At 41.0% G+C, this 15350-nt stretch overlaps 1 protein-coding gene across 2 annotated transcripts in view; it reads right to left on the bottom strand.

Annotated features, from left to right (window-relative positions):
• Window positions 1-15350, bottom strand: part of PTPN12 (protein tyrosine phosphatase non-receptor type 12) — a 149635-nt gene that overhangs the window by 50443 nt on the left and 83842 nt on the right. For both annotated transcript variants that reach the window (XM_084616660.1, XM_084616661.1), the window contains exons 8-11: window positions 11078-11220; window positions 7382-7448; window positions 5523-5600; window positions 5333-5431 (exon numbers count right to left, since the gene is read on the bottom strand). In XM_084616660.1, the coding sequence (XP_084472786.1) occupies window positions 5333-5431; window positions 5523-5600; window positions 7382-7448; window positions 11078-11220 (387 nt within the window). The remainder of the gene's footprint in view (window positions 1-5332; window positions 5432-5522; window positions 5601-7381; window positions 7449-11077; window positions 11221-15350) is intronic.

The raw sequence follows: 15350 nt of genomic DNA, 5'->3' as shown, positions 1-15350 counted from the left end.
CGAGGTACAGCGCAGTGTCAGAACAGGTAGGGACTAGCCTCCTTAGCTGGGCAGCACTGCTGATAGGACTTTTAACAGCCTGGTCAGCAGTGCTGACCAGAGCCGCCGCGACCCAGTACCTTACATTCCACAACCCAGTACTGCAGTTTGAAAACCACTGATCTAGTCCAGTCCCCTGCACTCATGGCAGGACTAATGAAGAGTCTTTCCAGCACAGTGGCGGTGGTAGGTCCAAAGGAACACCAATCATGTTCACATCTACCCCCTCATCCCTTTTTTCTGTGCTCACACCTCCCTGCTGCCATTTCCAGTTTAATTTTTACTGCTGATGTTACTGGTGAACACTTTTCCACAGCCTGGGGAAGGGCATGCACATATGCTACTGTAGAGCAGGGCATGCGATAGGAAGTGCAGCTGCCCAATAAAACAGTAAAACTGACGCTGCACAGTCTTGTCTAGTGAAAAAATGAACTATTGGGGGAGGGGGAGGAGGGAGTTTTCCTCTTAGTAATAGTAATCTTAGATGTTAAAAGTAGGTACAATTTCATTCAGATTAATGTAATTTCTATTCAACAGCTCTTAATTAGGAAGACTTAGACCCTGCTTATGTATGCAGCACCTCAAATGTGTTACAGATGCAACTATAATATAAATAAATTTAGGAGTCTTCAGTTTAACCAGATCCTTTAAGTACTGGTATTCAAAATTAATGGAATGTCATATCCTTAGCAGGTGAAAGAAAGTGATACTTGGCTGGCACAAAAGTTTTTGTAATACAATTAGAGCTTTTCTTCTATACGTTTATCTGGTTCTCTTCCCTACATTTCCCTAAAATCTCAGAAAATGATATATTAGTATTTAAAATATCTCTCTAGGATGACTATTCATTTCCCTGGCTGAACTGATAGATTCAGAATTATCCACAGATACAAATTCCTTATTGTTAGATGTCAGTATGATCCTCAGACAGTAACTCATTATCACACAATCCCAATGTAATGAATCAAAGAATTTAGCCCAATTGACTAAACATCAGAACATTCACGCACCCCTTTGCTTACATGTCTCCTGCTTCTATGCACATTCACACACCATGCAAATACTACAGTGACCCTTGTGTATGAGAAGGCAATAAAGCTTTACGGCTGCCCTACATTTCTATACTCCAGCTGCTAGGACAACAAGAGGTGAAAGGAGAATTTCATCAGATGCTGAGAACATTGTTTCCATGACACTGCTAGGTATCTTCCCAGTTTCATCGGAAGCATTTCAAATCTGCACAGGAATATAATGACACACCAGAAGCACCTATGCTACACTGTAGGTACTTTTATATTAAGAGACACAATTCAGGTATAATTAAGAACAATGAACCCAAACCAAAACAGCTCAAAGCCAACATTACAAGACAAACTCGTAAAAATTCAAAAATGTACCCAAACTAACAAATTTTTATTACCTGCCAGTTTTCCTGAGACATGGCCAGAGCAGACCAGGTTTGTTTCTCCTTAAGAATGTCACTCAAGCAGTAAACACCCATAACACACACCCCAACCCCATCCTCGCTAGGGCACTGGATCCCCAAGTAATGTATTCTAAAAATGAAAGATTGATGGTCATCTTATCCTACCCCTCCTTCCTACACTATAACAGGTGTTACCTGAGTGGATGGATGTACTGTGCTAGAAAATAAGTATAAGATAAGAAATTTATTTTTCAAGTTTGTTCCCACAAACAGTGCAGATCCACGATTGTCCCAAGAGGGGCCAGCTATGATCAGGTAGATATGACAAGTGGAAGACTGGAAAAGAAGGTGGGGAAGATTTACATGAAGGGATGGAGAGAATAGATCTAACCCAATGGGCAACTAATTGCGGGGGGCAGGGGGTTTGAAAAGGCAGAGTCAGCAGTCCTGCTTGAAGCACCCTCTAGCCAAATATTTCATCAGCCAAGGAAGTTAGAACTACACAGCACTTCTTGACATCAGGTGGCTGCTCTGGCTAATTCAATTAGACTTCTCCCTCAGCCCAAGAAATAGCAACTACTCTAATGGAGTGAGCATGAAGTTTGACTGGACAAGAGAAACCACCTTCATGTGGAAATGGATTGTATGGGAAATTACATACCTAGCAGCTCTGTTCCTGAAAAGGATCCTTTAACAATACAAAGAGTTGCATTTCCTCCATTCTTGTACAGGAGGCTTAGGGTGACCATATTTCCCTATGCTAATACGGGACACCTGGTAAAATTACTCTTATTCAAACGAGTTCAATGGCAGTAACTCGAACTGTGCAGTACAAACATTCAAACTAACATCAAGTTGACTGAACCCCATTAAAAAAATACTATGTAGTTGATTTTTTTTTATTTACCTTATCTTTAAGGCTTTCGGGTCCACATGGGGAGGGATGACACACACACCCTTACCCCCCTACACACACACACTCTCATACACCTCTCTCACACGGGGGTGTGTGAGACCAACCTACTTGACCCTCCCTCCCAGCACTCTCCACCCTTCATGCCTGGCTGGGCACCCAGGACTGACCTGCCTCTCCTGGTACCATCTCTTCCTGAGGCAACATGTGGTGGGCATGCAGGGTCACATTCCTCCCCCCGCCCCAGATTTATGCCAGGGTTCACACCAGAATATGGCCAGCAGGAGCCTTTTAGCACTGCGCGGGAGAGAAGGGAAGCGAAGTGAGCTGCTTCCGGCTCCAGGGGGTGGGGGAAGGGATGACCTGGCCCCACCTTTGCAGAACTCATCTCCCCCGCCCCCCATGTGGCTAGAAACAGCTTGCCCCTTCCTGGCCGCTGCTAGCCACCTACATAACCAAGCCACCTCCCAGCTACAGCATGGGCAGGAAGGGGTTAAACTCGAAGGCTGCATTGCCCATTGGGGCTGAGGGAACCTGACTGCAGGGGCTTTAGCAAACCTGGCCAGAGAGGTGGCTCAGCAGGGAAAGGTGCCTAGGAAATAGAGCAGCCCCACACTTCCTGGGGGCAGGATCCAGGGGAGACAAAAAATACAGGACAATTTGCCCATTTTAAAGAAAAAGTCAGGACACCTGCGGGAGGGCTAAAATAAGGGACTGTCCCTTTAAAAACAGGACATCTGTTCACCCTACATCAAGGGAATAGTGCAGGATCTCAATCTGCCCCATGTTAGGGCAGAGGTTACAGAGGGAGATCTCCTTGTTAAGGTAAAAAAAGTGACCAACTTTGGGAGAAAACCAAGACAACTATTATATCCTTGTGGAAAATGAATAGGGAGTCAGATTAGAACTGCTAACTAACAGCCATGGGAAAAGAAATTTAAAAAAACATGTAAAGAAGAAATTAATTTTAGTGACTCAAGTAAGTCACAGAGGGTTTATAGACCAAGTACAGGCTATAGGGAGAGACTAGTTGATTTAACTGGATGAGGCAGAAGACTGCCTTAAAGAAACTTATCAACATAGGCTGAGCCCATACTGGCTATGTCGTTGAACACACTAAGAACAAATGCCTGTACACAAAGGGCATTATATTAGAAGACCCTTCTCAAAACCCTCCTGAAGAAACTCAAACTGCAGTATGCTTTGAGCCCTGTTTGGTTCTGCACCAGCAAGAAAACACTGACCTAGAGACAGATGGGACTGCAGATGTGTAATTTTTTTTTTATGATTAACAACTTTATATGATTCAGAACTGGATTGTACATCGCTTATGTAACCATATGTTCCTACCGTTACTATCCTCATCCCTCACTATTCCCTCCTTCTGTTTATTGGATCTTATCCAATTAGACTAAGCTCTAAAGTCAGGAACCATAACTTTTGATTAATTTGTACAGCACCTAACACACACACACAATCCCTCCCTCCCTGATCAGTAAGTGCTACTAAGTTTTATAATGTATAGGTATATAAACAGTAAGTTAACAGAATGACAAGTCCTTTTTCCAGGAAGGAAAATGTTGGAGAGACTTTCAAGAAGGCCCAACCTTAAAAAGCCAGATCCCTAAGCCTGAACATGGCCGGGATGCTGTTGTGCAACAGGTCCAAACTTTGAGAGTTTCATGTTGACATCTGAGAACCAAGCCCTCTGGAGTAATAAGGATCAAATACAACCTTTGCTTTCTACATCTTCTACTCATTTGAGAATTACTGAAGAGGTGGAAACACATAAGCCTCAGTTTTTTCCAGTTGCATGAGAAGTCATCTAGGGTCTGGTATGATGTGTACCCCATCACTGTGCAGTAGTCCACTCTCCAGTATAGATTTAAATTCTTAATTAGTCTGTGCGCTAATCCGTCTCAGAACATATGCAGGATTTGATGCACTCCCCTCAACAAGGCTTAACTCAACGACCCTCTGGTGCTTCATACTACAGTTGTTTTACTTGACCTTATGCATAGTTGTGAAAGTACACATGCAACAAGCTAAGTAAGGCCAGGAAGACTGCCCTGAGCTCCAAAATATTGTTGTGCAATCCTCTTTCTGGCTGGCCAACTCTGGAAGTGTGGGCTCCCCAGCCTACAAGGCTGACATCCATGCTTATGTATGTATAGGGTGTGTATATAAATTCTGAACATGGTGTTCCTGTTCATTCACCAGAGGAGAATTTGACTGATGAGCGGCTCAAGTCCTCCCTTTTCCAAGTCCTCCCTTGTTGACAGTATGAACTGTAAGAATTGCTACTTAAAGTTTCAGGAATGAAAACTTCATCCACGCTACCAGGTCTTGGCATAACATTGGCATGCTTAGAAATGACACACACAACCAGTTGGGGAAGACTTGCCAACTCAGGAAGAGAGCAAGTGTTACCAGTTTCTGAATCCTTTCCTGAGATGGGGAGTTTCTGTCATTCCAAGTGTCTAGGTCAATTCCCAAGTGGGCAATTTTCTGAGATGGGAATCAGGGAACTATGAACTCCAAGTGAGCCAAATATTTTCAGGCATATTTCAATCAGAGCAGAGGTTTTCAAAATGTGGGGTGCACCCCCTGTGGGGCATGACAAGGTTATCAGGGAGGTGTGAAGACCTGACTGGTACTGGGAAGAACCTGGTGTTAAAGAAAATTTAAAAAAAAAAAAAAAATCTGGTGTGTCGGGTTGCAGCACCATTCAGATTTGGCCCTCTCATCACGGCCCAGCCCTGCAGGACACAAAAGCTGCTGCTACCTGAGGTGAGCGCGCTCTCCAGGCCCGCCCATCCTGACTTTCCCTCCTTACTGGACCACAAAAATATTTAAGACAAACAAGATCAAGGACTGAAAGCACAGTAAAACTTAAAACTGCAAGTAAAAGCTATAACTTTAATTGAAAGCCCATACGTCAAAGAAAAACATACCACTCCATCAGAAATCTTCCAGTCTGTGCGACTCTCATATTTCTGTAGTTGCTTTTCAAACAGTTGTGCTATGGCTCGATGGACAAGTTCATACTGCTCCTATTGTATGCATGTTAAAAATGATTAATGTACAAGATGCTTTAAAAAGTACATACCACAAAGTCCAAGTCTACACTACAGAAAAGTATACCTTGGTCTGCACTGCAGAATGCCTTTGTGTCCTCATTTCTTGTATTAAATTAAATACATTGAACTCTTCTGGTATTTTCTGAAATATAAGGCAAAGTTATGTTATTTTCTATAAAAGTCAATACGGTATATTGTCAGCATAGTGATTTAAAATGTGGCAGACCAATTTTTAAAGTTACCACTACAGCATGCCTTACTGCTTTTATAGAAAGCTGACCCATTCCCTCCATGTAAGTTAATCTTATCAAAGTCATTTAGAGCAACAGTTCTTTCAGAACTGGTATTTATAACTGTTTCACTGGTAGTGCAGATCACACAAACATTTTTAAGATCAATTCTAAAAGTGTGACAGACTTGGCAGAAGCAATAATGTCTGACACACTGACATTATGGCGACCCATCAGCATGTCTCTTTGCTTCAAAATGAACCTAAAAACCACAAAGTGAAATATAAACGCAGACAACTTGAAATTTCAAATGCAGAGAGTTTAAGAAGCTATAAAAAATCATTGCAGAAGAAACAAGGAGTAAACATACTTTGCAGTATATTTATAGATTTTGAAAATTTGATCTTTGGAAATAATTTGAAAATCAGCACTTCAGATAAGCATTCAGGTCAATATACTCAGAACTATGTACTATTTAAATTTACAGTTTGACATTTTACCTTGAGATGCTTCCATTCTGAGACTGGGTAGGTTTTGGTTGTTTTGTTGATATAGGAAAGTGCTTCCATAAGTAACCTAAAGCCAATGTTTAATATACAGTAACTCCTCGCTTAGTAGTTATGTTCAAGAAAAATGCTACTTTAAGCAAAACGATACTAAACTAATCCAATTTCCCCATAAGAATTCATGTAAAAAGGGGGTGGGCTTTAGGTTCCAGGGAAATTTTTTTTTGCCAGACAAAAGACTAGATAGATATACTGTGTATATGTATGTGTATGTATAAGTTTTAAACCAACAATTTAATACTGTACACTGAAATGATGATTGTGAAGCTTGGCTGAGGTGGCAGAGTCAGAAAGTGGAAGAGGATGGGATATTTATGCTAAATAATGAACTAGCACTGGCTGAGCCCTCAAGGGTTAACACATTGTCATTAATGTAGCCTCACACTCAACAAGGCAGCAGGAATGGAGGAAGGGGAGAAGCATGGCAGAGAGAGACACACCATGTGTGAGAGAGAGACGCGCATTGCTCCTTTAAGTACGCTGACCCCACTCTAAGTATACTGCCTTTTTAAGTAGATCAGCAAGTTAAGAAAGCTCCCTCCATCCTGAGCCCAGTTGTGTCCCTGCCCTGCTCTGTGGAGATGGGGTAAAGGAGCGGGGTTTGAGGGGGACACCCGGACATTAGTTCCTTCCACCATCCCCCGCATAGCAAGCAGGCGGCTCCCAGGAGCAGTTCCAAGGCAGAGGGCAGGAGCAGCACAGGACAGTGGGGGGAGGGACAGCTGAACTGCTTGTCAATTGATAGCCTACTGGGCAGTTGCCACACAGGGAACTGAGGGAAGCTGATGGGGGGAGGGGCTGCTGCCAGTCCACCCTGGTTTCAAGCCCCCACCAGCTAGCTCCAATGGGCTGCTCTTTCTGCAACCAGTGGACAAGGCAGGTGGCTGCCAAACAACATTATAAGGGAGCATTGCGCAACGGTAAACGAGCACGTTCCCTAATTCATCAGCAACATAACAAAACGTTAACCGGGACGACTAAGTGAGGAGTTACTGTACTTCAAAAATTTGAACATTTGATATTTCTGATTTTGTTACTCCTCAGCAGGTTGGAAGCTTAATTTTAATCACTGGTATAAAATATGATCTAATTCTACAGTAAATTTTATTCCTATAAATCTTCCTTACCCCAGCTTTTAGCAAATTCCATGTATAATCTATGGCACAGATGGCTCCTGTTCTTCCACACCCTGCACTAGGGACATAAACAACAGTTACTCGACAGTTCTTTTAACAATGATTTAAGTTACCTTGTGTAAGTTTTATAGAGTTACTATTGTCATATTTACAGAATCAAGGTAAAATATCACTACCTACTTAAAAATATGTCAGTCCTCAAATACCTTTTGTCAGCCAGCTCTTAATGTAGTTAATGTAAAGTACATGTAGTTTCATGTTTTCATAGCCAACAGGCATCAGCATTTCAGATATGAAGAAATGCTTTAATAAAGTGTGTTGAAGCATTTTTGCCTATTCTATATACTACAGAGAATAGTAACTGGTCTAACAGTTCAAGCATTATAGAATGGCTACATAGAGGAAGAGACAATAGAAAAGTGTAAAATGTAAAGTTTTCATTTTCTTGATAACCTGGTAAAACACAATATGGGTTACTTCTCAATTTATATAACTAACAATCTTTAAAGTGTCAAAATCTTTCTCCTTTGCAAAGTGATGAAAAATGGAATCCAACGTCCACATTTATTCTGTCTCAAATGATTTCTGCAGCAAATGTGTCCAGTTTATAAATAAAGAGATTTATTTTACACTATCAGCTCAAAACGCAATCTTTGATTCCTTCCTTCCCATGCTTCATAACTAATAATTAAGTTTCTACAGAATAACCTATCCCTCAATGCCTGTGCATTTCCATTGTCTTGTATAAGTGTATATAGGTGCAACTGGTTGAAACTTAGTTAATAATTCTGTTGATGCTCAAGAAGTAGAATCCATTTAACTTTTTCTTAGCACTAAACAGGACTAAAAACCAGTTAAAAACTCTGTCAACTAATGTCAGCTGATATGACTGAATACACAAGGACAGCACATCTTTTGAGTAAAAGGGTATGTTCTTTCCATAGTCATCTTTTCATAGTAGAACCACACTTTGTAAACCTTTTAGGGATACTTTCTGGTTTTAGACTTAACCCTTCCTATATAATTTTTGATGTATAATCACTCATTAACACTAAACATGCCTTTGGTTGTGATCAAACCGTTACTTGCAGAAATAGTTACATTTATAGTGAAGTCATTAGTGTTGACTAATCAAAGGTCATATCCATACTCAGGGTCAATTCTCTTCCAACCTATGAAAAAGTGATTGGAATTCGTATTTGAGAGAGAAAACAAAAAGCATACAAAAATGTATTATAGTGTAATGACCACTGACAGAAGTTTTAAAGTAAAAAAAAATACTAGAGCTTGTTACTGCGGCTTTTAGTAGCATTTTCATTAAAATGAAGAGTATTAAAGGGAAATCCAAATCATATAGGTTTAATATAATCATAACTTGGTAGGTATTTAAACACATACCCTTTAGATGTTGCAAGAATAGTTTAAATTTTGTGGGTCAACAAAATAGATGCTCGAGTCCTCCTGCAGGTTCTGCAACAGCAGCAAAGTACTGCTCTGGTCTATGATAAAGGGTTTCAGTTTTGTTTTGTTTTTTGTTAGGGGAAGGGAAATTTCCACACCCTCTTGGGAAGTTCAGATGTTTGGAAAGGTGATTTTACCTTTGCTTTTTTTAAGTATAGTCATTGCTACTTTGGCATTTATTCTTTTAAGGAAAAAAAGTGACAACTGCATAAGCCTCAATTTTATATTATGCTTAATCCTGCTATAGATTCAGAAGTCATTCGTCAGAGCACCCTAGAAATACTAGAATTAATAGATGTTCTAAATGGAGAATACAGTAGGCTCATCAACAAGGAAAGAAACCTTCTGGAATTTAAGAACAGTAAATCTTATTTAATACACAAATAGATTTGACATTTGCACGGGGTGTTTATTTTATATATCAGCACAGTGGCTAAGAAAATTAATAATTTGAGAATTAACGGCATTGCAGTGTTTGTTGTTTCTAATCTATAGCGTGTTATGAAAATATATAGGCACATTCTTAACATGGTTTTAGTACTCAACTAATATTTTTATCGTTTTCATTACTATACTGCTATATATTTCTCTCTTTGGCTGTATTTTTGTTTTTGCAATGCTATCATGAAGCAAAATTCAGTCTATAACAAGTTCTGTGTTTTAGTCTAAACTGGAAATGTAGTTTTAACATGTATTTCATTAAACAATTGCAAAGGTGCGCGCTTTTGAGAGACTTTTGATGTCTGCACTGGTAGCTTGCCAGAAATCCAATGACTGCACTTGATTTGCATATGGATGTATATAAGTTAACAAATGCATACAGGCCTGTTATTTTTTAGAATTTTCATCTTCCTTAATATAGCCACAGAAGTTGTGTATTTGTTAAGCATACCGGCAATGAAAACCAGCAGCAGATTAATTTCCCATATTTATAGAATTTAGAGATGAAAGACCCATTAGGCATCTTGTTCATAAGACGTATTCTAATACTCCACCCATTCTAGTTCTGAAATGTCCTTAGAAACAGCTTCCACTGCTTTGTCCTCAGTCCTTCACTTGAAGAGGAGAGGGCAGCCAGGGGTTACATTTTAAAACTACTGAGTGTACAGTTAGCCTTTGGGTCACTTGTTAAAGTATATATAATCCATAACGCTGAGTAGAAAAAACAGTTACCTACCTTCTGTAACTATTGTTCAAGATGTGTTGCTCATGTCCATTCCATTCTAGGTGTGCGCGCCCATATGCGCAGCCGGAGATTTTTGCTTTAGTGGAATCTGTAGGGTAGGCTATAGCGTCCTTTTGAGTGCTGCGCCTATGCGTCGGTATATTAGGCACCGCTAGCCCAATGCCCTCTCAGTTCCTTTTTGCTGGCAACTCCAACAGAGGTGCAGGAGGATGGGTAATGCAATGAACATGAGCAACACATCTTGAAGAACCGTTATGAAAGGTAGGTAACTGTTTTTTCTTCGAGTGCTTACTCATGTCTATTCCATTCTAGGTGACTCACAAGCCATATCCCTGGTGGCGGGCTCAGAGTTCACAGTCATGAGTCTTGCAACACTGCTTTGCCAAAGCCAGCACTGTCTCGGGTTTGCTCAGTGAATGCATAATGAGACGTAAACACGTGGACAGACAACCAGGTCGTGTCCCTACAGATATCCTGAATTGGCACCTGGGCCAGGAAGGCTGCCGATGCGCAGTCACAGTCGCTGGTGGAGCCACCTTTGCCAGTCATCGTAGTAATGGATGCAGGCTGTGATCTAGGATGAAATCCTCTGCACTGACACTGGAAAACCTTTCATCCTATCCGCCACCGCAACAAACAACTGTGTTGACTTACGAAATGGCTTTAAGGCTCAAAGCCTGAAGTAGAAGAATCGCTAGCCCTTGCAAGGCAAGGGAAAGGCGCTCTGACAAACCACCACGGGCACTAAGAAGGAACCAAGAAGGCGTAGGGCCAGTGGCACCTAATATACTGACACATGGGCACAGCACTGAAGATGGTGCTGTAGCTGACCCTACGGATAATGCCAAGGCAAAAATCTCCGACCGTCGTGCAAATGGGTACGCACACGCACCTAAAATGGAATCAACGTGAGCAAGCACTTGAAGAAGAAAGAGGTTCTTTTTGCCAATGAGCTAGAAGAGGAACTTTTCAAAATTAACACATGTAAGTCTTGTACCAAACATACAACTTTAAAAAATATTAAGAAATATATTTGGTACCTGCAGTGTATACAAATAGGCACATCTTCATGCTCCTGGTATTCTCTCATAAAGCTGATCATGTCCAGAATAGAATCAAAAGACGATGGAACATCATGGTCAGGCCAGTTCACGTAATGAAACTGATATACCCTACGAGTTTCCTAAGGAAAAAAATTTAAATCAAACACATTGAAGAATTTTGTATAAATGTATGATCATTTTCTGCATGATTTATTTTCCTGATCAAAGACTTTCACTGCAAAGACAACAGATGCTGCATTTAGCCAAAGTGAAGTAAGTTTGAGCAAGGACAGCACAAGTGGATGAAACAGATTTTGCATTGGGGTTGATATGGAAATAAAGATCTCCAATTTTATTACAAACAAACCATGGACTCCAGTGTTTTTTGTATAAAGTAAAACTCGTAATCTGAAATTATATTAAGTAAAAAGTAAGCATTCACTAACAAATTTGTTTAAGCCAGTGGTTTTCAACCTTTTTTCATTTGAAAACCCCTAACATTTTTTGCATGGATGTGCAGTCTGCAGAACCCCAGGTTTCTGTGGACTACAGGTTGAAAACCACTGGTTTAAGCCCAGGGAGAAGGCTGAAAAGAGGGGCTATAGGAAAAGAACTCAGATGTGCAGACCTCATCTTTTTACTTTTGTTGGACCCACAAAAGGAACAGAGCGAGAGAGATTCTGTCTTGTACATCATTAACTGAACATATTAAATTCTAATTGTTTACACCTGTGTAAGTCCATTGAAGACAACAGGCTTGCATATATGTCAGTAAGGACCTAACTTGGCCCGCAAAACCTTTATGAACTGTGTAGATGTGCAAAGAACGATAGATCCAGAGTGACATTCAGATCCCAGGAAGAGTTTGCAGGACTAGCAGAAAAATAACTTGTAAACTTATGCTTTTGATAAGTATTTTTTAGAACAGATCCAAACTAGCAGACTTCTGGAAAAACTGCAAAAAAGTAGTGCATACGATGTTCCAACAGCATTTCACAGAAGTAGATGAGAAAGAGGTTTTCATTTCATTTGTTCAAGCTCATCTACAGACTGCAGATACCAGTTTTCTTCCTTTGCTGAACTGAGTGTACCATTATGAGATAAAAGGGCAAGTTTACATCTAATAATGAAGACTGCTTAATTAGTGTAACTAATTGATTTTTTGAAAAAGGAGAATTAGATGCTCATGACGAGAAAAAAATACCTTTATTGACAGAGCAGGTTAAGTACAGCTATCCAGCTTCCCCAAAATAACCTGTCAATGTGTCTCAATTATTTTGTTTTAGAGGGACCAACTCTATGGGTGAGGAGTTGATTCATTTTTTAAACCTATCTTTGGCTTTACTGCCAAGATGGTAAACAAAGTGAAATTGTGACAGTTTTTGTTACTAGTGTTGTTTTTGTTATTGTAATATAGTGGACAGGTGTCCTATAGGAACTTAACTGGGACTGCAGACTTCATAGGTCAAACGGTTGGATGCTAACTGGGACACAAGCTAAAAATTATCAACAATAAACCTGAATTATCCAGTCCCCTCTACATTTCTTTAAAAATTCCTTAAATGTAGCAATGCACTGAGTGCACCCAAAAACAACTGTAAGGAACAATTCATCACACATATAACACAATATATTCAAAGTCCCTCTGAGCTTATTTAGTGCTGGTAGTCAAAAGATATCGCTAAAATCAGAGAATTTAGAATGTTTTATAGATTGTCATGTCTTCCTGCGGCTTGATGAACAAAATAAACTGATACAACTGTACACCCTAGTCTGTGTAAGCTTTTTTCTGAACAATAACTATCTGCAATGGTTGAGATCTGCGTTATTTTTAGGGACAGGAAATGCCTCTAAGTGAGAAAATCTGACCAAGCAGAAGACAGTAGCTTGAAACAGTCATTTAGTAACAGTGGTGGCCACTACAAACCCCAGGCTGGATAATCACCTATGTTACCAACATTGTTTTAGGCTAGTTATGTTAATGAAATCTGTATTATTGCCAGCCACCTGACAGGAGCATAAATGGCCTTTCCCAACTCTTTATTCTGAGCTACAAATTAGCCCTCTTTTTAAGAGGTATAACTCTGCAAAAAGGATCAAGTCCTGCATTTCTTTAAACAGTTTTTTTTGGAAGTGAGCTTGATTTCCTTTAGCAAAAAAGAAAACTTCCAACACTTGTTACCATGACCAGTTCTGAATTTTAAACATTATTTAACCCTTATTTTTTCATAGAATTACTCTGTGTGCGTGCGCACACACACGAATTCTCAAACTATTCCTGGAACTTTAACATTTTACAATAATTAAATTCTCTTCCTGTCAGACATTTTGTTCAAGAGAAGGTTACTCATCCTGTGCAGTAACTGAGGTTCTTTGAGATGTTTGTTCCTATGGGTGCTCCACTTTTAGGTGTGGCATTGCCTCCTGCACCTGGGATCGGATATCTTCATCAGCAGTGCCCATGAGACCACACACGCAGATCACCCCCCGCTCTCCCAGAGCTATGCGTGGGACATACATATAGTGCTTTGCGGTCCGACCGCCCTCAGGTTCCTTCTCTGCCACAGAGCTGGGGTTTTTTTTTGGGGGGGGGGCTCCGAAGCAGAGGGAAGGAGGGTGGGTAGTGAAGCACCCATAGGGATGCACTTCTTGAAGAGCCTCAGTTACTGCACATTGTGAGTAACCTTCTCTTCTTTGAGTGATGTCCGTACGAGTGCGCCACTTGTAGGTGATTAGAAAGCGTCGACTTGGTGGGAGACACACCAGTATTGAAATCTTGTCCATTTGTGAACGTAAGTGCGTCTAGTTGTGTCATGCCTGCTATTTAAACATTTCAGTTTGACTCTGTCCAAACCCTGGAGGAGCCAGGCTTTGAGATGGAGCATCTGTGGATTGGGATGGAGGATGTGTCCTGCAAAAGGAGCAGTGGCATTGGATGGAGAGAGATCAATTGGCACACCATCATGTAGAAGAGGTAAGTATACCAGACCTGTCGTGGCCCTGTTAGAGCTAGAAGTATGACATGAGCTCGATCCTCTCATAGCTTGCAAAATACTATGAATAGGAGGGAAAGGCATAAAAGGAGCAGTATGTCCCATATTATGAGGAATGCATCTCCTACAGATCCATGTCCCAGTCTTCCTCTGGAACAGAATTGAGGGCAGCGGGCATTGTGCTGTGTGGCAAAGAGCTCTATGGTGGGGTATCCCCATAGATTGAAGATGGGCTGAAGTGCTTGCATATCCAGTTCCCATTCGTGAGCGTGGGAGAACCTACTGCTCAATGTGTCTGCAATAGTGTTTTGGTGTCCAGGGCAGTACTCTGCTGAAATGGTGATTTGTTGGATACACCAGTTGAGTTCAATATATACAATATATTCAATATATACAAATATACAAATCAGTTCCAACTGAGTGCCTCTGATCATAAAGAGTGGAACCTCGCTCCACCTTGTCTGTTGATGTAATATACGCAGGTGAGATGGTCAGTCATCACTCATAGTATGATGTTTGAGAAGAGGTAGGAAATGTTGGCAGGCATTGCAGACTGCTCGTAGTTTTAGGAGATTGACGTGTAGGATGGATTCAGTTAACAGCCATCTGCCCTGCACTGTGTGATTAGGGAGGCATCGGTTATTAGGATCATGGTCAGTGGACATTGGAGGAAAGGAACTCTGACACAAACATTGTTGGGCTGTGTCCACCAAAGTAGTGACCCCTTTACTCTCATCGGCATGGATAAGAGCTTGTAAAGGCTGTGTTTGTGGGGGAGATATACTGTACGGAGCCATAGCTGAAGACATTGCATGTGTAGATTTGCGTGCCTGACCACGAAAGTGGCCGTTACCATGTGGCCTAGAAGCTGGAGGCATGTTCTGGCAGAGATCGGGAGGCAGACTCATATGTTTGATACCAGATCTACTACACTTGAGAATCTGTGAGAAGGTAGAAAGGCTCTGGCTTGTCTGGCATCCAACTGCACGCCAATGAATTCCAGTTGTGTACCGGCATTAAAGTGGACTTTTCTCGGTTCACAAGGAGACCTAACTTTGTGAACAAGTCTATTGTTATGTGGACGGCTCAGAGAGCATCAGTCTCAGATGCGGCCTTAAAGAGACAGTCACCCAAGTATGGAAAGATGATGACATCTTGTTTCCTCAGATAGGCAGCAGTTATTGCAAGGACCTTGGAGAACACCCAACGTGTGGAGTACAGTCTGAAAGGCAGTACTTTGTGCTGGTACTGGCACACCAAGATTAATTGGAGAAATT

This window comes from Lepidochelys olivacea (assembly GCF_965140295.1).
Source record: "Lepidochelys olivacea isolate rLepOli2 genome assembly, chromosome: 1".
Taxonomy (NCBI): Eukaryota; Metazoa; Chordata; order Testudines; family Cheloniidae; genus Lepidochelys; species Lepidochelys olivacea.
This window is presented reverse-complemented; position numbering and strand designations above follow the sequence as displayed.